The sequence below is a fragment of the Trachemys scripta genome, chromosome 17, assembly GCF_013100865.1.
Source record: "Trachemys scripta elegans isolate TJP31775 chromosome 17, CAS_Tse_1.0, whole genome shotgun sequence".
Lineage (NCBI taxonomy): Eukaryota > Metazoa > Chordata > Testudines > Emydidae > Trachemys > Trachemys scripta.
Window position 1 is genome coordinate 12,648,414 of NC_048314.1, and position 24,177 is coordinate 12,672,590.

General features: G+C 45.4%; 1 protein-coding gene across 9 annotated transcripts in view; it reads left to right on the forward strand.

Annotated features, from left to right (window-relative positions):
- The window catches only part of LOC117867266 (collagen alpha-1(XXVII) chain B-like), a 261,780-nt gene that overhangs the window by 200,635 nt on the left and 36,968 nt on the right, over positions 1-24,177 (forward strand). For all 9 annotated transcript variants that reach the window (XM_034752150.1, XM_034752151.1, XM_034752154.1 and 6 more), the window contains 3 exons: positions 2,604-2,657; positions 4,024-4,077; positions 7,905-8,012. In XM_034752150.1, the coding sequence (XP_034608041.1) occupies positions 2,604-2,657; positions 4,024-4,077; positions 7,905-8,012 (216 nt within the window). The remainder of the gene's footprint in view (positions 1-2,603; positions 2,658-4,023; positions 4,078-7,904; positions 8,013-24,177) is intronic.

Consider the following 24,177-nt stretch of genomic DNA (forward strand, 5'->3'; position numbering starts at 1 on the left):
AGATAACAGAAACTTTTGTTCCTACCAAGAGTCTGCTGTTACACCGGAGTCCCAGAGGACCCCGGCAGGGCTTGTGAGCAGTCTGCCTAGTTACAGTGAGCAAGGTCAGACGGCTAAAGATAGATACTAACGATAGGTGTATTTAGGGAGGGGAGCGGCTGGGTAACCCCACATCAGCTGCTCTTTACATGTTTCTCAGCCACAGAGCTCTCTAGTGACACAGTTCGGGGGGGAGAACACTTTAGCCCTTTGGTTATACAATTCCAGTTCCTCAAGTCCCCTGTGTGGGCCGCTAGAGATCTCAGGTAAAGAGGCTCAAATGCAGGAAGCTTCAGCCTCTGTTTTGGGCATGCAGGGAAACAAAGGAAGGGAAACCATGAAAGGGTCTCAGTAAAAACCCAGTTAGATCTACATAATCCAGTCAGCCGATTCACAGGCAGGAGCTGGGCTGAGGCATTGATACAAAACCTGCAAGAGGATCCCCAGGTGACCCAGAGTCGGGCTGTAACCTAGTCTGGAAACAAGAACTGTCTCTGTATGGGAGAGCCCAGGAATATAAATGCCTTAAAAGAAGCCCTCCCCCCTGGGGTTCCCAATGCTGGGTTTAAGATGATGAGCGCCTGAAATGGGGGCTGGATTCTGCTAATGCTGATATGGAGTTCTCTCTTTTAAAAAAAAATTAAAAAAAAAAAATTCCTGCTCTGCAAGAATTTAAATATAGCCCCTCCATGCCCACACATCAATTAACTAGCTGTCATTTTTAATCAATACAGCACAACGCACAGTGCCAGGTGCAGTGTCACAGAGCTGTGAATGCACCTTCTCTCCTGGATGAGGAGGAGTGTAATTTTTCTCTCTTTATTTGAATAAGATCTCTACAAGTTTTCCATTCTCCATTTAAGTTTCGAAGGGATGCCACTGTGCCAGGGAGCTTTGAACAGCCTGTTTTTTGGGATTAAATGCAATTTCCTCTTTGCCATTCTTCCCCCACCCCCATTCCTCGCCATGTTTTCTTTGGCAAACCTTCTGACACATCACTCGAGCGACTGTGTCTTTGGAGTCCTGATACTCCTTTAACGTTTCAGCTATGCCGCTTCTGCCTGTCACTCAGCTCCCTAATTACCTTGCCTGGGAATAGAATGCCATTGATCCGCTCAGGTTGCCGGCATCCCCCACTGCAGGATTTACAGGAGCAGCTCTTCTCCAGCTCCCATCACAAGCAGGAAGGCGGGCGGTGCATGTATTCTCTGGACAGGCTGCCTCAGCTGAGCCAGCCTGATGAGGAGCATTGGCTGAGCTTGAACGTATTGTTCGAAATGGTGGTTCCTGGGAGCGGGCTTTTGAACGCCCGGAGAATATCCTAGCACCTGACCCAGATTGAGAGATGGGAGGGAGGGAAGGAAGGAGAGTAGCATGCTGATAATGCAGAGATGCTGACAGCTCCCACTTAGCCACTTCCAGTGCAATGAGTCCTTGCATTGGTTCAGAGCATGAGAGATTCTGGTTGCTCTCTCTCCAACCTTGGAGGTATTTAGATGTTCTAGGAATCTCCAAGCAGTAGTTGCTCCCTTGGTAAACATCCAAGGACTCTCTGAGCAGTAGTTGCATACAGTTGTATAATCTAAAGCTGTAGGGTGGCAAAGGAGGAGCACACCACTAGGATACAGTTGCGTCCTTGGTCAAAATTTCTTACACCTTCCACATCCTTTACTGTTGTGGTTGAATGCTGGCCTCCCCAGAAGTGGCTGTATCTCAGTGGGGTCATGTGCGTATATAGCTCAAAAATGACTCTGTAGTGACAGGCATTCTGTAAACATAATACTACGTCACTGGCACCAATATCAATTTTTAACTTTTAGAACAATGCTTGGAGTTTCAAAGTGAGGTGAATGGGACGGGGAAGGAAATGAACATTTCCTGCACATTGCTCATTGCAAAACAGACAAATTGATCTGGATCTAATGTCCCACAGCTGCACGCTGCATCCTCCTTATACTTAGCACTTCACCAAAATATATCAACATAACTGCCAGCTCTAATACTATGTCCAGTTCGCTCCTTTCTATGCTGCCTATAATCTAGAAATGCTCAGCACCTCTCAGTCATGCCAAAGATCATACTGCTGTTTGCTGGGACATGTCCGCTCTCCTTCTCATCACTCCAGTTGCACATTTGTTATGAGCACTACTGTGCCCTGGGTCCTGGTGTTGTTGCTTTCCCGATAAGAGAGCATGAAATCCTTTCCTGCCGTAAGGTGCACGGGTAATTCCCTTTGGTTCAGTCTTTGCAAGCATTCACCACTGATTTTTGACACCTGCAAGTCACTGCTGATTCTTTGGCCTATTGCATATCAGTCAGATTCACCCCGTAAGGTGCATGCCATCTTAGAGCTTGCTGTCGGGGTGATGCTGGGTACCTGATTAATGTCTGGGTGTGAGGATGGTTCTGAGACAGACGTCCGTTTTTGAACAGGACCAGATAAAGAAAGAGTCAAAATGCAGGAAGAAATGAGGGGGGTCAGGGGGAGAGGGAGGGGAGAAATCATCTTCATCCTATGCATTTAGCACTGTCACCAGCTTGACTCTGTGCCTCTGTGTTTTTAGGGTGATCTTGGACAGCTGGGGGTCCCAGGAGAACAAGGCCTCATTGGTCAAAGAGTAAGTAGAGTTAGCTTCATATTGGAGTCCTCTTCATTACATGTATGTGGATGGCTAAGCAGATAAACTGTGGCTTCTCGACCAAACTGGCTGTATAAATGGACAATGCACTGCTTCCTCAGCGTGGGGAGGGTAGACTTCCAGCCTTTGGAAGGGCCATTGTGTATCTGCAGTGACTGAGCGGATAGCTGCCTGGGACAGCCGATCATGGATTCGGGTCTTACCCTGGGACTTGTGAGCCCGTGGACATGTGATCGTGGCATGGCAGGAGGGTGAATGTGGTACTGTAAAAGGAAGGATAGCCTTGGGGTTAAGGCACTATACCGGGACTCAGGAGCTCTGGGTTCAATTCCCAGCTTGGCTATGGACTTAGTTGGGTATTTAATCCTTCTATGTCTCAGATCCTAGTCTGCAAAATGGGGGAAATACTAACCTCCCTTCCAGGGATGTTGTGAACCTAAGTTCATCAGTTACTCTGATACTACAGTGACAGGGGCTGGATAGCAACAGAGATCAGTGGCCTGTTTAAGAGATGTCCAGATGAAACTGAAAGATCACAAGGGACTTTTTTTTGAACAGGGTAGAGGTTTAGCCTAATATCCTGGCCATTTAGTCTCACAATAAAACCAGATAGCTGCATGTGAGCTACCAATGAGCCCACTTGTCCACAGGGTGACGACACAACTGGACATGCTACTTTGCAAAGTGCTTTAAAGTTCCTTTCAGTATGAATATGAAAGGGGCTGTGTAAAAACAAGTCTATTCTGTTCACAAGTTCTTCACGACTTGGGTATGTGTAACCTAGAAGTGACAGGAAAGGACTCTCGCTGAAGGCCAGCATTAACAAGGAAAACACTGGGTACAGTATGCGTAAGTGGGGCGGGAGCCAGAGCTGGGATGAATGCAGAGATTGAACTAGAAGCGTGTTTCTTGTCCCTTGATCTCCAGACTGAGGTCAGTTGTTAGAGCAATATGGAGACGCCCCAGGTTGCATGAACACAGAGACTGAATTCCCTGCTCTATCCAGGGGAGAGAGGACTTCCCGCGGGTCAGAGTTGGGGACTGTTGAAGGAAAGCCTGGAACAGTGGGGGCTTGTTCCTCTTGATCAATTTTGAGATACCGAGCAGGATGGGGTGACTTCATAGCATAGTCCTAAAATATGGTGATATAAACAAAACCTATTGGCCCACGTGTGGCAGTATAGATAACCATCCTACACCAAGAATATCAGCACTGGAAACCCTTAACATTCAGCTCACATTGTTGCAAGGGGAAGTCACTCCTCCTCTGAAGGGTGTTGGCTGCAAAAAGCATGAGAAAAAGGGAAGAGACTGTCCTAAGTCTATTTGTCTCTCTCTCTTGCAGGGAGAGCCAGGCCTGGTAGGGGACAGCGGCCCATTTGGGCCAGACGGTGTTAAGGTAAAGGTTCAGTATGGTTTTTTGTTGGGTAGGTTTTCTTCTCACAAATTTAGCCACTTTCAGACCATGCTCCTTCCCCCTCTGCAGACAGGCAAGGGAAGCAAGTATTGTCACACAAGCTACCCTGGTCATCTGACCCCAGACCCCTTTCCCGTCCCTCATGTTCAACAATCCTCTGCCCTACCCCACACAGTGGCTACAGTAGGAGGAACAATCCCAACATTATCCTGGGGGTTCCCAGGCAGTATCTCACATCTTTGTATCAACTTCCAGGTTCATTTTGCTTCTTAGTGGCCCCATGTGACACATCCCCCACCTCCAGCTTAGGGTTTGTATCAATGAGCTGTAACCTCCTTGGTCCAAGGACTCTCGGAGCTTGTCATTGTATCTCCCCGATCAGATGCCTTTCTCCCAGACTGCGTATCTGTTCCATCATCAGCCGGTAGTGGGAACTAGTTCCCAATGCCATGTGCACTCCAGGCTCTGCTTATCCTGGAAACTGCAAGGATCACCTCTGTAGATACTTTTAGCCAAGTTTGAGACTAACCATGGCTTCTTGCAGCACATTAACTACATGGTAGCATAATGCTCTGCTGTCTAGTTAGGGATTTCTGTATTGTCCCCTCTTTTCATCCACCCCACGCGGGGTGGTAAACAGTCTCCATAACATTTCTGGCTCCCACCAGCTCCTTCCATCCCTCCCTCTCCCTTTCTGCACAGACTTACCTGCAATCCAGACTGTGGGAAGTGAACCACACCTTCTTCCCTTGCCATCCAACCTGAGGTGGGAAGAAATGTAAAGAGGTTTTTTATTTCTTCCGTTAGAGATGCCATCTTGAGCCAGAGTCAACTGGGTCTCAAAAAAAACCTTTTATGCTTCTTGTTTGGTCAAAGCTTCCAATAGCTCCACAGCCGTCTCAGGAATCGACCAGGGCATCTCCTTTGTCTCCTTTAAACCCTCCTGTGCTCTTGCGTAAGCAATCCTTAAACCTGCATCCTTCACTGCCCCTTTCAAGTGGAGGCTTCATAAAATCATAGACTTTAAGGTCAGAAGGGACCATTCTGATCGGCCATCAGACCATCATAGTGTTTCTCTGGCCTCTAGCTTTTCTTCCCCATTGATATGGTTTTCATTTAACCCTTCCTGAGCTATGGTAGCATCTGTGTAGTACACACTAATACAATGGCTCTTTGTCCCCTTCCAGTGGCTAGGACACATAAAGAGGTTTATGAATCTGCTGAATTACCGATCCTTTAGCTTAAGCAGTAGAGGCTCGGCTCTGCTCTTAGCTCCAGAGATCCCAGGTTCAATCCCCAGAAATGTACTAACCTGGAGCATCATTACATTTGTATTACAATAGGATTGGGGTCCCATTGTGGGCTGGGTGCTATCACAAACACGCATTAAAAGAACTACCCTGCAAAACTATTTACAAAGTTTATCCTAACTGTAGGCAAGAACCTGAGAATCCCCCACAGAGTAAGTTAGATCTGTGCTCTGTTCAGTGCTTTTAATCTTAAACACCTCCGTGCTAAAGCTGTTGTCTCTAGAGCCTGAACAAAGAAGTTACAGCTGGACAGCAGGTGTGGGTGACCTTTTTCCCTGTAATCATTCTTGCTGTATTATGCATTGGATCTGACCACACATCTGTCTCACACCAAATCGTTCCCTTCTTGACTCTGTTACTGTAATTTTTCCTTTCAATCCTGAAAGGTTCTTTGCTTCCTCTTGTTCACACAATGTCCCCTTTAGTCTCAACAATAGCATCTCCATGGGAAACAAGTTCAACACTTGCTTTTTTCTGTTAGTGGGTTTCTTCACATCTCTTGTTGCTTGGGCAAAGCCCATAATTAGTCAGTTTGCCAGTGCTCTCTTCTGTCCAAAAATATGTGTCTTCCACTTCCATGAGTCCTAAGTGACAATGAAAGCTCCTTCCTACTTTAAATATTCTTTCCTAGTTCCAGCTCTTTCCCCCTCTCTAGAAATGGAGTTACAGGTAGCCAACAGCATTTTAAGCACCATTGCATGGCCAGATTTTATCAGATCTACCTAAACACCACCTGCCACGGGTGCCTTACGTGAAGATGGTTTGAAGTACTGCAACCATTGGTAGAGCTGAACTTGCATTAGCAACACTGGGGAACTTGGAATGGTGTCCCTGACCTCTGTTTGCCAGAAGCTGGGATTGGGTGACAGGGCATGGATCACTTGATGATAATTGTCTGTTCATTCCCTTTGGGGCACCTGCCATTGGCCACTGTTAGAGGACAGGATACTGGGCTTGATGGACCTTTGGTCTGACCCAGTATGGCCGTTCTTATGATTGGAATAAAGTCTACTATAGGAAAAGCCTAATAGCATAAAGTTCTCTCTCTTTTTTGGCATTCCCTTTCGGTTCTTCAGTTACACAACAATCAGTTGTACAGTTTACCTAATGAAAACAGCAAGCCAGAAGGGCTGATTTTTCACGTCCGTGTGCTGTCAGACCAAACCTGTATAAAGTCTTGTTTACAAGAGATCCTTCAGGTTTCAAATCTCTAGCTGCATTCTTGGTGCACCTCAGGAACTTCTTACAGATCTCTATGAAGGTCCCATTCTTCTTCAAAAACTGATGGTCAACAACTTATTTTGTTTGTTTCCGTTTCTACAGATTCAATTCTTCCTTCCTTACAGATTTTCACCAGTCTGAAATTCCACAGGCAGATCAACAATTGTCCTAAAGCCCTCAACAGCCTCATATCCCATATCACTATTTGCGAGTCCAGTAACAAGTCCCTCCCCCCCCATTTCCTGACGGGACCCCCAAATCCTTATTCATTGTTGCATTGCATTGTTTCTCTTGCTGTTCCAAATCTTACCTTTGGATTGCAATCCCGATTTCTATCCTTGTGTAGCCTGTCCGTCTGCACAGGCCAACAGTTTCATGCCACGGAAAGTAAAACTGGCCAATCCCACAACAGTCTCTTGCGGTTTATTGCTTCAGTCTAGTTAAACTATGTGCTGTGCTTCGTTATTTTTGTTTATCATTGGATGTCAGATCAAACAGTCCTTCCTTATATGATTTTTTTCGTGCCATCAATTGCTGCTTCATCTCCAAGTGGTCTTGAACGCTTCCAGTTCCTCCCAACCCAAATGTTTCTCTGGATAATGGAACGGTTGCTATTGGTTGCACAAATATTTGTTTAACCACAAAATGTAATGGGCACAATTCTGCTTTTACTAATGCAAGTGTAAATTAGGAGCAACTCTACCAAGGTCAGTTGGGTTACCTGAGTGTAAAACTGCTGTGAGAGCAGAATTGGGCCCTTTTTATTGGACCTATAAAATACTTGGCACCAATTGTGAGCATGGCAACTTGATGCAAGTTTTTGCATCTAGCGCTATAACTGCTGATCTTTCAAGGGGGTAAGATGCTATTGCTCTGCAGTGTGTTCATTCGGGGCCTGGGGTGCTTCCCACAGCCTCTTCTGGCAGCCTTCTGGAGCTTATGGTTGAGTCAAAAGACTCTCTTTCAGATCTCAGTTGCCTGCCTCATATCCTTATCCCAGACCCAGGAGTTTCCATGTGGGAGATTCCTGCTCAGTTCATTGTGGGAGAAGCAAAAAATTCAAACCATCTTCTCTTGTGGCTGAGGTCCTATCTCTCTGGCTAAGGGAGTTTTTTAAAATAACCTGTTGCATTAAATGTCAAGTACTTTATGACTCAGCTTCCTTCTGTCTTCTTGCTTTCAGCCTCTGATCTCCCTTTTTTTTTTTCTTCAAGAGTCATACACAATGATCTATGCTTTGTTGGTATTGAAAAGCAAACATACTCCACTCTTCTGCAGGGAGACAAAGGAGAGCAAGGCCCAGAAGGAGAGAGAGGAGAAAAAGGTGCCGAAGGATTGAAGGGAAATGAAGGGCCTCCTGGATATCCCGGAATCACAGGTGTCCGAGTGAGTTTGAGAAACCAGTTTGCCTGTCTTTGTCTGCCTGTCCTTGTGTTTCTTTCCGCCAAGGTGATTAATGTTCCTCCCCAACAAATTGCACTCGGTTCAGTTGGTACATCTCAAGTAGTGAATTGTCCTTGGAATAAGTATTAGGCCAGCTGTAATTTCTGCACACTGGTGATATGTTTTCTCATGCGTTGAGTTTTGAATATGCAATAATGTCCCTTTCCAAACCAAGTGGTGAAAAGCATTTGTGCAGGCAATCACTCTAAACATTTGCGCATGAAATGATTGCCATCTTGGTCATCGGTGGGGACTGAACCCAGGACCTGCCAGCACTACAAATATGATCCTCAATAACTTGAGCTAAAGAACTGAAATCGGTGGGAGGCTATTCAATGGGATTTGGATCAGGCGCTAAAGAGCTGTATCTGACAACGTGTCCTTTGTGGATCAGACTGTTTGTGGGATGTATAGTGTACACTGAACAGTAGGTTACAAATGTACAAGTTTAAGGGACAATCCCCTCTTCTTATTAACCAGGAGCAGATCACTGCTGATTTATTAGAATCCGTGACTGTGCTTGCATTATAGGTAATCTGAAAAGACAGGCTTCAAGGCGGACTCATATAATCAAGAGGGCAAGAGAAAACTCACATTGTGTGTTTTTGGGCCTCTGCTTCATTTAAGCCCAGCAGGAAATAAACACTCGCTTTCTTTTAGAAAGACAACTACGAGGAGCGTCCCATCTTCGTAGCCTGAAGGTGATAGTCAATTGCTATAGATGCAGTACAATTGCCACAGGACACAGCACACACATTGCACCAAAGTCTATCAACAGCAGAGGGGCTATGACTGGAACTTCATCATAATATGCTAAATTAGTACCTAGAAAGGGTCAAGCACCATTTGAGAAGAAAGTTGCCTTGGAGCGTAATGGAATTTTCTATGGAACATCCCATTGTCACTGTTTAGGGAAGGAAGTTTCCTTAAATATAAGGTGACCCAAAACTCTTAAAGTGTGTTAATATTGCAGCTCCGGGGCACAGGGGAAGAGTTAGGTCAATGGCTAGGGTGCTAGCCTGGGAAGGGCTGGGCTTCCCAGGGTCCTTTCTCTGCTCTGTAATAGACTTTCTGTTTGACTGTGGGCAAGTTAATCAGCATATGTCTACACTCCAAAAAAAAAAAATCCTGCAGCAGTGCGTCAGAGTCAGGTCAACTGACCCAGGCTTGTGGGGCTTGCACTCTGGGGCTAATAGCAGTAGCTTTGATGTTCCTGTTCTGGTTGGAGCCTGGGCTCTGAGATCCCTCCCTTGCCAGATTTCAGAAACCCAGCATAAAACAGCTCAGAGACTGCATGTTGGTCTCAGCTGATTTGTAACTGAAATCAGACCCTCTTGTTTAAAATGCAAAGGAGGGTTTGTCAACCAGACTCATAGTTAGAGTGAACTTTTCAGGGATCAAAGTCCTTTTGGGATTGGGAGCAGCAACTTCTGAATGATCTTTCCTTAAAAAGAGAGCCCAGCCCTTCTCAGGGTACATCTACACTACAGCGGGGAGTCGATTTAAGATACGCAAATTCAGCTACGTGAATAGCGTAGCTGAATTCGACGTATTACAGCCGACTTACCCCGTTGTGAGGACGGCGGCAAAATCGACTTCTGCCGCTTTTTGTCGGCGGCGCTTACTACCACCTCCGCTGGTGGAGTTAGAGCGCCGATTCGGGGATCGATTGTCGCGTCCCGACGGAACGCGATAAATCGATCCCCGAGAGGTCGATTTCTACCCGCCGATTCAGGCGGGTAGTATAGACCAGGCCTCAGTAATACTGTAGTTCCCAGTTGGTCTCTCTTGCTTAAACATAATGTAAATCTGGCTCTTTATGTGGCCAGAAAGTATATTTCATAGTGTTGGATCCATCACTCACCACGCCTCTCTACTGAGCTAGGACTCCTGTAAGGTATGTGATCATGTTCTTAGCTATGGAAAGAATTGAGGGCTGAGTATCTGAAGACTGTTCCTGTAAACCCTCTATAAGAGGATAGGAGGAAACTGTGGAGTCAGGTATCTAGGATCTTGGATGGCTGCTATCTTAACAGCTGTTGAAACTGTTCTCCTTTCTCCTTCTATGCTTGAGGCAGGCTAAGAAAGCAGCAGGAAGCCGACTGTTGCAGAGGGGCAGCGGGGGAGGAAAGCAGGAATAGCCTGGATTTATGTTAATATTTTGCATTGAGGTTGGGGGTTGAGCATTGTGTTGACTGGAAACTAGAAATATTGGCTTAATACCATGTTATTATACAGCACCATAAATATGCTGGATGCTTTACAGAAAAATAAGGCCACAGCCCTGCCCCAAAGAGCTTGCAGTCTAAACCCCTGATCTACAACAGATCCCTGCATCCACACTGAGCTCACTGCAGGAGTGGGTCCTGTGGGCTCCATCCTGTAACCCCTGACTCATCTGAGTAGTCTCAGGGCCAGGGTACTGTAAATTCACTGGCTACTAAGTTAAGATACAACCTGACAAAGGATGGTAAAAAATATTGCAGCACCCTTTGCAGCTGTGGGCAGGCACTGCTTATTGTTTAACTTCGCTTATTGCCTGCCATGCTCTGTATTTTTGGCAGGTTTACTCTGTTTATATTGTGCATGCTTAAGAACCAACAAAAAATCACACAGGCTGTGTTAAGTTCTGCAGTATAACATATAAAATATAGCAGATTCCAGAGCTTGTTTTCGGCCAAGTTGTGCCTGGGAACATGGTGCCTTTTTCTGTTTGTTTGGGGAGAGGGGTTTGGTTGGTTGGGGTTTTGGGGGTTTTCTTGTTGTTGTTTTAAGGCTGATATTGCCAAAATGCCTTGCTCAGGATCACTCTCTTTTGATTTTTTTATTAAGAACACTATATCACCTTCTAATATATTTAATACACATTTCTGATAGCCTGCTCTTTTAAACCCACATGGCTCTGTAACCAGCCCAAACTAAGCCCCAGATATGAAATCGCTCTTTGCTAGACTCTTGGCCCTTTCTCATTGCATAGGCTGATATTCCCGCACCCAATGGGGTAAGGATAAAAATGGAGGTTCTCTGATGGATGAGAGACCAGTTTTTCTTTTGCAACTTTATGTGCAAGTCTTTTTGTATTAACTTCCCACATAGAAAATGTATAGATACTATTAAGAGCCTCCTCAGCTCTCTGCCAAAATACCGTTTACAGAGCCAGAAATGTAAGTCACCAGAGATAACTGAGGTCCAACTTCAAATCCTCTGCTTGAAAGGGGGATATATAAACAAACAGTCAGCCCTTCCACTAGGGGGGGAGATGTGACAAAAGCCATCTCAGACACAGCCAGCTAAAGAATACTGGAATCGAAAGGACATTTGAAGGTTCTTATATAAAGCCAATGAAAATTCCATCAGGAAAAGCTAACATAGGGGCAAATCCTGAGCCCTGGCTCAAACAAACGATCCCTGACAATTCCTTGAGAATTTTGCCTGCACAAGGACTGGATAAAAATTGAGTGAGATCCTCAAGATTTGGCCCATCTGCAGCATCTGTGATTTCATCCATACTCCTCAAATAAGCTTCTTGGGTGGGGTGGGGTGGAGGGAGAAAGTGTGTGTAATATACACACATCTATACATAATAGGTGTGATGTATTATATAAACATATTGCAGGGGGCGGGTATGTTGCATTTATGAAGAGTGCGTATACATAACACACATGCACAAACACCCTTATGTGCATATAATATATGGTATGTATTATATATGCGTAGTGGGTATCCCAATTAATATTCTAGATGTATGTTGTTAAACAGATCTTCATCCATAGCTGCTGCATCTTCAGCAGGATTTTACTGGGTTGTCAGGCAGCCGTCCCAACAATGTTTCAGCTTCATTCCACGGTCTCCCATTTGGCCAGATTGAGAACAGTAACTTCAGCACCAACGGTTACAAAAAATCCCATTTGTCTAAATGAAACCCAGGATTGTTGGGGAGTTTTTCACTCCCCTTTCTCTTAACAAAAGAGATCCAGGAAACAATTAGGATTGGACCCTTACTCGTGTTACCTGTGCCAGAAACTTGAGACAGCTGGGACAGGGCACTCTTTAAACTTTATCTGATATTAGTGGTGGTTGGTTCAGATTTAATGTCTAATATAACTAAGTGACAAAGCCCATCAGTAGCTCCTGTTTCCAGATAACTTTCTTTCAGACGAGCAGTACATATATTTTGATTTTTAACTCGATTTGTAAAAGAACTCAACGTTTCTATGTAACGAACATTCTCAAGCAAATTTAGAAAATAAGGTTACTCGCTGTTATCAGTGGTCTGTTATTGATTTGTTTATTTTTAACCCATATTAAAACGTTTGTGCATGAATTCAGCCCTGGGGAAAAGTGGTGGGCTGACAGCCCTAGAAAGTGAAGTTCTCTATTTAGCCACAGAACAGGTAGCCACAGGGAGCAGTGGCAGGGAAAGTTTCTCCCCACACATGCTGTTTTGCACGTGGCCTCAACCCCGATCCCGGAGGGACCGCATACAGGGTTGAAAAAGGGATGTTGGTCTCTATGGGCCACGCAGTCCTCAGCCTCCCAGCTAAGATTGCAAACTAAGGGGGTCCCTGAAGGTCAACCATGACGCTGAGTTTATAGATTTTAAGGCCAGAAGGAAACATTAGAGCACCTAGTGTGATCTGCTGCATAACACAGGTCATAGGCTTTCATCCAGTAATTCCTGCATCAAGCTCGTATCTTGTGATTGATCTAGGGGTTCTCAACCATTTTCTTTCGGAGCCTGCCCCAATATGCTATAAAAACTCCACAACTGAGTAGGGGGGGGCTCTGGGCTTCAGCTGCAGGGGGGGCTTAGGAGTCCTGAGGGCTGGGAGGAATGGGGGGGGCTCAAGACTTCTGCCCCATGGAACTGAGGGGGCATTGAGGCTTCTGCCCCATGAGGTGGCTTCTGCTGGGACTTGGGGGCTCTGGGTTCGGGGCTTCAGCCCTGCCGGGGTGCCAGGGCTTGGGACTCCAAGCTTCAGCTGCTGGGCTTGGGGCTCCAAGTGGCTCTGCTTGGCAGACCCCCTGAAAAATGGCTTGCAGACCCCCCAGTGGGCCATGGATCCCCAGTTGAGAATCACTGATCTAGAGTGTATTTTTTTAGAAAGACATCCAATCTTGATTTAAAATTATTGTGTGGTGGACACTTATCCACTGGGAGCTGGACTGAGACCTCCCCAAATTCATCTCAGGTAAGTCAAGTAACACCTTCCAGATAGAAATAGCTTTTGGTCAGTTAATACTTTTTCAACATTATCTGTGTCCCCTCCCCACCAAAAGGATTATAGATGAGATGTATTCCACCTTCTGTGGCACTAACTTATCAGGTACCCTGCTTTATTGTAACACCACCACCTACCCTTTCAGCCATTCCACCCAATTTTAGCCCTTCCCTGGGACTGTATAAATAACGAACAAGTCAAGAAAAAATGACAGATGGGTGATAACATGACCCTGGGGACTCCAGCCACCTTCCACATGCGTCCGTTTTCTTTCTTAAACTCTGCCTTGCATTGTTTTTGTGGATTTGTCAGGATTTGTTTTAGCAGTTTGCCTGTCTGAGCCTGCATTGCATTATGTCTGTTTTGGATAGGAGGAGGAGGATTTTTGTATAATTAAGGATGGTCAGCACTTGTGTGGATGTCCTTGGTGTAACATTGTAGACACCTTTATAATAATTCTCAGGCTGTAGACTGGGAAAGAAGGCCAATCAGCATCAGTATAAAGGTAACAGTATCACAGCTGTTGTGTTGCACAGTTGCTGTCTGGGCTCCAGGTGGCCCAACTGGGGCAGTGTAGTGGCCTTTCGTTGCTGAAATCGCAGGTGAAAGGAGTGGGTGGAGTCTCAGTCTGGTGACTTGGGGAAGTTTGTCCACATCTCCAAACCAGTGGATATCTGCAAACAATCCTGGCTGCTGAGACAAGCCAAGTGTTATGTTGAGCCCCAGACAGCTGTGGCTGGTAGAAGGGCTTCAGGCAGTTGGAGGGGTGATGTTCATGCATCATCTGTCATTTGGCCATTTTGTCCAATGAACTTCGGCTGCTACCAAAATCCCCCTGTCAGCTCCAGTCCCTCCCTGGTACAGTCAGCCAGTTTGCTCCACTCCTCCCATTGATAGGGCTAGGCCAGCCAGCTCCACCCCCGCTTCCCTGGCAGTCTTCAAGTATGATCCTTTCCTCCCTGACAGCCCCAGCTGCTTCCCCACTCTAGGCTTCCTCCCAGCAACCTTCCAGCTTCCCTCTTCCAAAGGCCCCAGCTCCCACCCCAGCAATTCTGCAGCTTTGTGTAGCACCAGGACTGTGAAGGATTGTACTACTGCACCCAGCAAGAAATCCCACCTGGCATCCCCCTGCAGATAAGTCACTTGTTTCTTTTCAATATTAGCCTGATATGGTTAGTCCCTAGCAAATTAAAACACAACCAAAAGCAACATCCAATGTACTCCTCTTAATTTAGATTTAGAAATTCAGGCAAGCTTGCACACTTCCCTTGCCCTTGCTCTCTCGCTCATGTCAGTTTCTCCATAGTGGGGCCCCAGGCTGGTTTCTTATTTCCTCTATTGGGGTCCTACTGGTTCTTGCTGACCTCACTGTAATGAGACTCTGACTCCTTTCTGGACTCCGTGATTTAACTCTTGACTCATCACTCATTCTGCTTAGTGAGATCTCTGGCTTGTTTGAGCTGCAAGAAACTGACACTGTATCTCTGTTCTCACACAGGAGTTCATTAGACTTTGAACCTCTGCAGTTCAAAGGGTGGCGATAGATGAGGGTCCCTGGTGACTGGTCCAAGTACAGTGATCAGGCTCTCTGAGCAGAGCAGATGCTGCAGGAATAGGGTCCAGAGTCTTTGTGTTCGATGCGCAAGTGAGGTAGGGAGAGAGCATCTCAGCAGCTAACCGAGCGGTAGGAGGATGGCATCACACTGAATTCAGGGTTGAGGCACTTTGGTGTCACTGCAAGAGGAGGGATGTGGTTTGCTGGTGTTTAGGGCAAGTTCACTTGCCATCTGTACATCTCAATTCCTGGAGCAGGGAATGACACCGCCCAGAGGGTAATGTGCACTCCATCAGAATCCTGCTGCTTGTTCCATCCTCTTCCTCGTAACGGAGAATGGTCTGAACCAAAGGTTGAAGTCACCATTATATAACCAGGAACAGCAGCAGCTTGCCAGGTGTTGGATATGAGCAGCCAGCAGCTGAGAGCAACCCATCTCCTCGAATATGTTCCTATTTAACCCCCCTCTCTTTTCACTCTACACAGAATCCAGCATTTCAGCCTCTTCCCTCTGAGAACAGCTCATCAGCTTGTGGCTGCGTGGAAGGGCCAAGCCAACTGGCAGGAGCATGGTAGTGGATTTCCAGCTGCTCTCCAGAGCTGAGCACTGTGGTTTTCGTAATGTGCTGGTCTTTGTACAACTTGGATATCTGATAGCAGGGGGGGTTACAGTTCCAGGAAAGTAATTGTAGAGCCCATAGGTAATGAAATACAACATGATCTGAAACAAGAAAATCCCTCATTTTATGGCAAGACTGGGAGCTAAATCCTCACTTTTTTTATATATATATATCTTCACTTTGAACCGGAAATCACATCTGCGGTGTCATTTGCAGCCCACCTCTGGGGTCAGAATGTCCTTGAGCCAGACCCTCAGCTGGTGTAAATCAGCATAGCTCCATTACACCAGCTGAAGATCTGGCTCTGTGGGTCTTTGCTGCTGCTTGTCAGCATGGCACAGCCGAGCAGACCAGAGCCGCTCTAAGGACTGGCAAATAGCTCTTTTTAGTTCATATAATAGCATGACAAGGCCCAACAGTCATCCATGCATTCCAGAAACCAGGCACCTACCTCTCCCTGGCTAGACCTGGCCCACGTTTTGTAGGAGTAACAAACCAGGGCTGGGGACTGAAGGTATGATCAGTTTCTTGGTGGGAATACAGCAAACTCGGCCCATTGCAGAGGGACAATGGAAAACCTACGCCCCGCTTAAGTCTTCTTTTGTAGCTTTACGTGGGACTTAAATGGTGCCTTGGTTTTGTTCCCAGCCTTCTGCATGGGTCTGAATTTCCCTCTCTAAGGATGGCCATTTGATCGTTAGCAAGGGACAAATCTTTGAGCAGCAAGAGCTCGTGCTAAGGGGGTTTGTCCCAAGATGAGGCTATTTTTCTGCTTATTTACTGGGTGTGTTAAACCATCTTGATATCTTGTATCCATCAACTTCACACCCTCCAGAATAAAACCCCAAGGAACAGACCTTGCTGGCTGAGACTGATTTTCTACTTCTAAGCCACAGATTCACTCCAATACCTTTATAGACTAGACATGTGGCAGGTTTCTTATCTCATTACGCTGGTGTGAATCTGGGGTAACTCCTCTCAAAACCAATGCTCCACTGAAGCCAGCGGAGTTCTTCTGAGTCACTGGGAGCTGAATTTACCCCATAGCGGTTTCTTACATTGTTCTTTTCCATTTCCTGCCACTGGAAACGTGACTGAAGAATTTTTTGCAACCAAGTGCCTCCTTTTCTTGTCATCGAATATGTCTGTTCATTCTGAGCACAAGAAGCTTGCAAGAGTTGGCAATGCCACATCGAGGAATGGCGTTTGACTCACTGCAAACATCGAAGCTGCTTAAGAGCAATCCTACAGTCATTTCCACTTCGTGTCAATGCAAGGAGAACTTATGCATGTCTGGTAAGACGTTGAGGACTGTCTCTCTTAAACCAGGTAGCTGTTAAACTGTCACCTGTGGACCATCCACGGAGCCCTTACCAAAGGAAACAGTTTGAGAACCATACAGTGAGGGATTGAAGCATTGGGAGGGGACTCTCTATTACCAACCGATCCACAAAATAGAAAACATGGAGCGCCATAGTTTAAAGGAGTACTGCTGAAAACACCACCTCCTTTAGCCAGACTGTGGAGCAACTCACTAAAATCTAGCACTTTTCATCCATAGATTTCAAACCACTTTCCAAAGGACGTCAGTATCATATCCCCATTTTAAAGATGGGGAAAGTGAGGCAAAGAGGTGAAGTGACTGCCACTAGTCTGCTCGGTGACCTTGGTCTCCTGAGTCCCAGTCAAGTAGTTTATCCATTAGGTCACACTGCCTCTTACGTGATATGCCTTGAAGCCTGTAAGTGTCATCACTGGATGGACGCAAAGCACCAGATACTGCCCCAATTCTTTGGGAATTAAGTATATGTACTTAAACGCTTTGCTTTCAGTAGGGATGGTTTGCTGAACTGGGTCTATGCAGCTGCATCTTTAGGTGTGGTTGCAACTCACAGGCATCTCTCCCTCCCATTCTGCAAGCACTGCTGCAACCCCCATGCAACTCCAAACTCTGCTGCAATGGGTTCTCTCTCAGTATTGCTCTAATAGTCAATGCATATCTTGAAGCAACAGTTTGATCTCTGATCTGGAACTGTAAACAGTCATTTTTAATGACTGTGTGGGTGTTTGTTTTGTTTGGGTGGGTTTTTTTGTGGGGGGGGGGGGGCTGTCTTGCTATTTTGGTATGTGTGACTCAGCCCATCAAATCTGCCTAGTGGAATCTAATGCCCTGCAAGTAACAAGAGTCCTGTGATGATTCACAGTTTTCCCCCTCAGAAACCTGGAGCATTCCATCAGACACACATGGCTGCTGCTCACAAAGGGAGACTGCTCGGCGTTCTGCCGCAAAGAGGGGCTGATTGCTTCTTTCGATGAATTGGCCAGCTCTGCTTGGGCTTTTCCACTCTGAGAATCTTGCTCTGGGGGAGGAGGGCTGGTCCCAGCTGGTCTTCATTTACAGTTAATAGGAACTGAAATGAGCCAGAATTTGAAATCAATCCTGTTTCCTTGGCACAGTCTCTTTCCTGACTCAGACTAAGGAGACTCACTCTTTCTCTCTCTCCCTCTCATTACTCCAAGATTCCCACTCCTTATTGAGAGAGAGATTTCATTTCCCACCTCTACCACAACCTCAGGGCCTTCGTGTCCTTCAAAAGGAAGACTGTAACCCCTGCTGCTTGAAGGCATTTGACCTACACAGTTCTCACTGTAGAAAATGGGAGTCATGCTGCTAAAATGCTGTGTCTTGCCGTCCCCCACTTTTGAAATAAGAGCTAGTTTGTGTGGTGGTACTGGAGATACCTTGTATGAAAGCTTCACAGTTGAGCACTTAGTGATGCTTTGCACTTCTCCAGCTGTTGACAAATATTAATCATGTCTCACTAGCTACCACCCTGTGAAGTAGTCAAGTATCACTATCCCCATTTTACAGCTGGGGAAATAGAAGTACAGAGAAGAGAAGTGACTTGCCCAAGCCACGCAGCCAGTCAGAGACAGAACTCAGAATAGAACCCAGGAGTTCTGCTACAAGTCTCTAGCACTGACCAACAGGCCACATTTTCTTTTTACCACGCATGCTGTTGACCATGTAGATGCTTCCACAATAAACTTCAGGAGTTACATGACAGCGCTCTCAGTATAGAAGACCATTTCCTGCATTATGTTCTCTGTGACCTGGACTCAGAATGTCAAGCTGTGGAAGTCAACTCAAGAGGATGCCAGGATGGCAGCTTTTAGCTACAGTCTCCGAGTCTGAGCTTTAGCTCTTTTTATAGGATTCCCCGATCATATTTTTCATTTAATCTCATCTATCTGGCTCTACCAGTGCTCTTCATCATGGGCAAAGAGTCTCTTGCTGCTTCCCAATAGTCACAAATTCAGCCCTCTGAACCTTAAAGAACAGTTGCTTCTTGTTTTCTTTCCCTATATCCAGCCATGAGCTGCTCCTCCTCCAAACCACTGCTAGACAGAGAGGTTACAAAATGTGTTTCTTGTAAATCTGAAACATTTATGTCTTCAAGTGCCCAGCCCCAATAATCTCCTAATTTCCTGAATACTTGTGGACTGTCCTATATGGGGGGAAGGCTTCTCTCGATCAGTTTATTAAGTGGAGCTTCTCATATGGAGACTTTGCGGAGCAGTAGGAAACAACGGGGTGTTTTTTCATTTTCCTTTATGCAAACTGGCCGGCCAAGTCCTCTCATGATATTGGATGGGTCATACTATGGTTCCTCCTTTTCATACTTTTCTTTGCTACCTTTATTGCACCTTTGGTTTCTTTCCTACCCCTGTTACTTCCTCTGAATCCATCCCCAGTTCCACTGGCCCATACTCCCCCCTTCTCCCCTCGCTCTTTCCATCTCCACCAATACACATTTTGAATACAGCAATCACGTCTTCTCTTTAACTGATGCATTTCTAATCAGAGGGAGTGATTTAATGGCTTCCATTCAATGAAGCCCAAAAGGCATTGGAATTACATTGATACTCCGTCATATTCCTGAGCAAGTTAATGAGCAGTATTGGATCGAAATTGTGTCCATGGGCTTTGGTAGGGTACATCACCCTTATAAGACTGCTTTTCAGGACCAGAGATAATATCCTTACAATGCTTTCTTCCATCGCTGTATTACATCGCCAGATGCATATTTCCTAAGTTTTCCGCAAGTGCTGAGTACTTCCAGCTGCCATTTCAAATCGGGTCAATTGGGTCATATCTTCATCAACTTCAATAGAGCCATGCTGATTAACATCACCTGAGAAGCTGACCCACCTATGATTATTCTGAAAGTGAGGGCAAATCTAACCCCAATATCTGAACTCCAGCGCACCTTTGGGAAGTTTGGATCCAGACTGGAACTTCGCTGTCCAGGTCTATTTGGCCTTTAATCAGTTTTAGAGTCTCCCATTCTTGGTAGCAGATCTCCATTCACTTCTTTTAATGTTTTAGTCTGCTGGGTTTTAGGGCTGTAATGTTAGATCTCCATTGGTCATGCTCTGTGAATTATACAATGGGAGTGGATTTTCCTCTACCTCCAAAAGCTGACAGATAGTGGACTAAAAAGAGCTGTTGCATAGGCTGTGTTCTCTCTCCTTGTCTAAGGATTCTTGTAAATATATAAAAAAAAAAAATGGAGCCATACCTATCTCATAGAACTGGAAGGGACCCCAGAAGGTCATCGAGTCCAGCCCCCTGCCTTCACTAGCAGGACCAATTTTGCCCCAGATCCCTAGGAGGCCCCCTCAAGGATTGAACTCACAACCCTGGGTTTAGCAGGTCAATGCTCAAACCACTGAGCTATCCCTCCCCCACATTGTACCTGAATGGACTTCAGTCATCCCCACACATTTCCAGATACAGCCTGAAAATTAAAAAGTTAAATAAGTGAATCCCAGTTTTTCGTTCAGCCACTCAATGTGTTCATTCATACATTAAGCCGTGTTATGTACTTAAATGGGGGTAATAATGAAAGATGCCCACAGGCTCAAGAAGAGCTGAGTCAGGCTGAAAATTGTAGGAACAGCTGGTGCATGCAGTGTGGTGTTCTGTCTTTGTACAATGTAGGGATTCATGGAACTGGGTGGGCGTTAGTTATCAACAAAAGTTTCCCGTACATAAGATAAGCAACTGCTTCAAGTATCCATGTGGAGCATGGAAACTATGCAATAAAACAACCCATGTGCTCTTGAAACAAAGAGGTGGGAAACCTACTGAGAAAAGTGATGGAGTGAGACCAGATGAAGAACTGACTGGACTTGTATACATCTTGGGAAATTACATCAGTGTTTACAAAACTAACTCTAATGTGGCTAGTGAGAGCTCAGTCCCTGTGAAGAGTGATGTGGGGAGAGGACTTGCTTAAGAGCATAAGAAGCCCTTGGTTCTGAAGTACAAGGCAGTGGGATTGAATAGCTCAAGGCATTTTGGAAAAGAACAAAACGTTTCTGATGAGATAAAGGACTTTGGTATAAAGCCAGGAAGGAGGGGCCCTAAAACAAGAGTACCTGCTTCCTCCTGTTAAGCAAGTTATTGTCACAGGGTGAAAGTCAGCTCTGTGCAGAAGGCTGGCACAAAACCAGTGTGCCACTTAAGCCCTCAGACTAGAAGCTGCAGTGGGACTTACGTGGTTTGTGGGCATGTGCTGAGTGAATTCCAACCCTCAACTATAGAATTGTGTAAGTGCCACCATCCTGGTTAGGGAGATATTTCACGTGACTTTTCTTGTTTTTGCACCCCTCTCAAATTTTTCTCTATTTGCATTCCATGCAAGAAGCGTGACTCTTCATTGCCAAAGCTGGAAAACTAGCCCTCCCCCCACCCTTTGAAAAATATCCCAGACCTGTAGGGGGAAAACTGCAAAAATGGCTCTTTCTCAAGTTTGTAATGAAATTTTCAAATGATCAAACCAACAGATTGTAATTTCTGCTTTTCTTAAGCAAATATTTTTGCGCACCTAACACTGTATGGCTTTAATTTAAAAATGCTCCCTTCACAATGTCTCATCACAAATACCATCATCTCCTAGAGGCGCTGGCATGCTGCAATATTTTTTTACTGATCTGATAAACAGTGCAGTGTATTAAAGGGATATTTCTATTTAGAAATAATCCCACTTGAGGAAGAACAATTGGAAAGAGGATTTGTATTTTCAACATGATGACCAAAAGTACCCTTCAAAAAGCTTACAAACTTTCTCAAAAAATAAAAATCACCAAGTGTGTAGTTCGTTAGCCATCAGATTCAGCTGATTTGAATCCAGTAAAAAGACCTTGGAGTGAATTATTTTTATTTATGGGCTTCTCTATGGTGTCCATCACTGTAGTGTTTGCTCTAGAGATCAGTAGCTAAAAGCACGGGAACTGGCAAAAGACGCTAGCATCTACCATGCTGGAGAGACTGGGTGGGATTCTGGCACCTTTGACTTCAGCAGAACCAGGATTTTACCCTCTGTTTTCTCATATGGACAGACAGACAAACCTGATTTTTTTTCCCCCAAAGGAAGCATATTGGAAACCTTCAGATAACTGAGATCTATGGTTTTGCTGAGCTCCATAGGGTTGCATCAGGCAGGGCTGTGATTAACCTTGTATGTGGTAGTATGGCACACCATTTGCTCTTTCTTGCTGCCATCTTGCACTCCAGATTCTAAACTTACTTTTTGTTTTAAAATGAAAGTTCCTGGCTCTTATGGTTACAGAGAGAGCCTCTAAAAAGTGAACTAAGTGTAAAAACAACCAAGAGACATCTGCAGAACCTAAAACAATAACTGAGAGGTGTGAACTGCCCCTTTCATTTCAGCAGGGGCCAGCCCAGATACTCAATGATAATACTTTTACATGTCAACCTTGTGAACAGTTTCGCAGCTCATGGAAGAAAGAAAGAGGGAGTAATGTATGAAGATCAACGCAGTCTTCTGTGAGTGACAGCTGGCTCATTTTGGCACCACCAGTGAGGGGGCTTGGGAGATACTGCCACTTTTTTTCCCTCTCCCAATTAAGAAAGAGTCAAGCCCGAGGAGTTTAGCAGATCCTATGGACATCTGAGCTCCACCTGCCCATAGCTATCTCAGCATAGACTCTTGAACGACATTAGCTATGCCAACAGAAGTGTGGTTATATCAGCATAACTGCATCTATGCTGGGGATTTTGTCAGCATAGCTATGTTGTCAGGGGAGAGGAGAGGGAGTCCCCACTCCTGATCAACATAGTTATGCTGGTATAAATTTGAAGTGGAGACCAGGCCTGAGACACAGAGAGATTAAGAGATGTGGCCTGATGTCACACATCAAGTTGGTAGCAGAACTGGGAATGGGTACTCAAGAGGCCCAACTCCGCATCTGTTGCTCTCGCTACTAGAGTTCGCTGCCTCCAAACTCAGGGGCACAGTGAAAGGATTCCTTTAGATTCCCATCACAAATATGAATTGTGGGTGTACTGCAAGACTGGACCCGTGGTATGTAGCACTGATAAAGTGCAGCAGTAGTCCAACCTGCTGTCATACTTCTGGGACAACTGTCGTTCTAAGCTCATTGATCAGTGCATAGGCTTGGAGAGGTTCTGGCAAAAAAACAACTGTGGAACAAAGAGGGGAGTTTCATGGGCTGGAGACAACAGGTAGAAGGAATCAAGTATTCTGGAGCAGAGACAATAACTTTATGGAGGATTAATAGCCACTCTTTTCAGGATGCTCTTTTGAAATGTATGGCTCATGCAGAACAGAGTCTCTGTATTCAGGGAACTGAAGGGCTAGTTCAACTCCTTCACGGAGTGCAATAGGTCTGAATTGTTCTTGGAGCAGAGACCTCTAAGGCACATGTGTCAGATCCAAGCTGAGACCAGGCCTGTTATGTGTTGATACTTTTGTTTAGCCAAAAGACATCCGATTGAACCAATCTGCTTCCACAGCATCATTAGTGGTGAAATGCCGGAGAGAGATCTGGGCGGACACAACCGCTAGACTAATACAGGAAGATGAAGTTTTCATCAGTATATATGTACCAGTCCAAGTTCCAATTGCCCAAATGTGCAAACTCTTTTTTTCAGTGATTGTCCAGCTGCTGTTAATTCCTGTCAAATCCAGTCTATCACCTGGCCCACAGCTACCAGCACTCCTACTAAAACACTGAATCCCTGGGCTCCCGTTTTCCAGCTGAGAGATATCCCTGTGAAACTATTACTGTCTCATTCCTTGTCTTTCAGACATTTCATGCACTTCCAGACCTATCCTGGGCAGTATAGGGACCTAGAAGTCTGCTATATTTAACTACCTTTCACGCTCCAGTGTCTGACTTCCCACAGCCCGGTTTACCTGTGCTTTGTGTGCATGGATGGGTTGCAGGTCTTGTGTGAGAGATTGAGAATAGGTGTAAACAGCAGTCCTATATCTGTGTGTCTTGCTGTCCATGGGTCCCTCTGTATTTGTGTGTTTAAGTCTATTCCCATATACTGTACATAGGTCTGTGTGTAATGGGGTCTGTTTTTATATATGTCCATGCATGTGAATTGTAATAGTAATACAAATAGATAAAATGTGTGTGTAATGAGCAGAAAGACACCTAACAGGTAAGTAGAAAATAAAACCAGTAATTGTCAATACACTTCCAGTCTAGTAGGAATGCTAGTTAGCTAAGCAGTGGCTCCAATACACAGCCATTTTCCAAAGCCATTATACTAAACAGCACTTACAGAGTTATCCAAACCCATTTTAAACGTATTCACTGCTGGTGAAAGGTGCTTGACTGAGAGAGTGAAAGTTCTCTCTATGCATAGA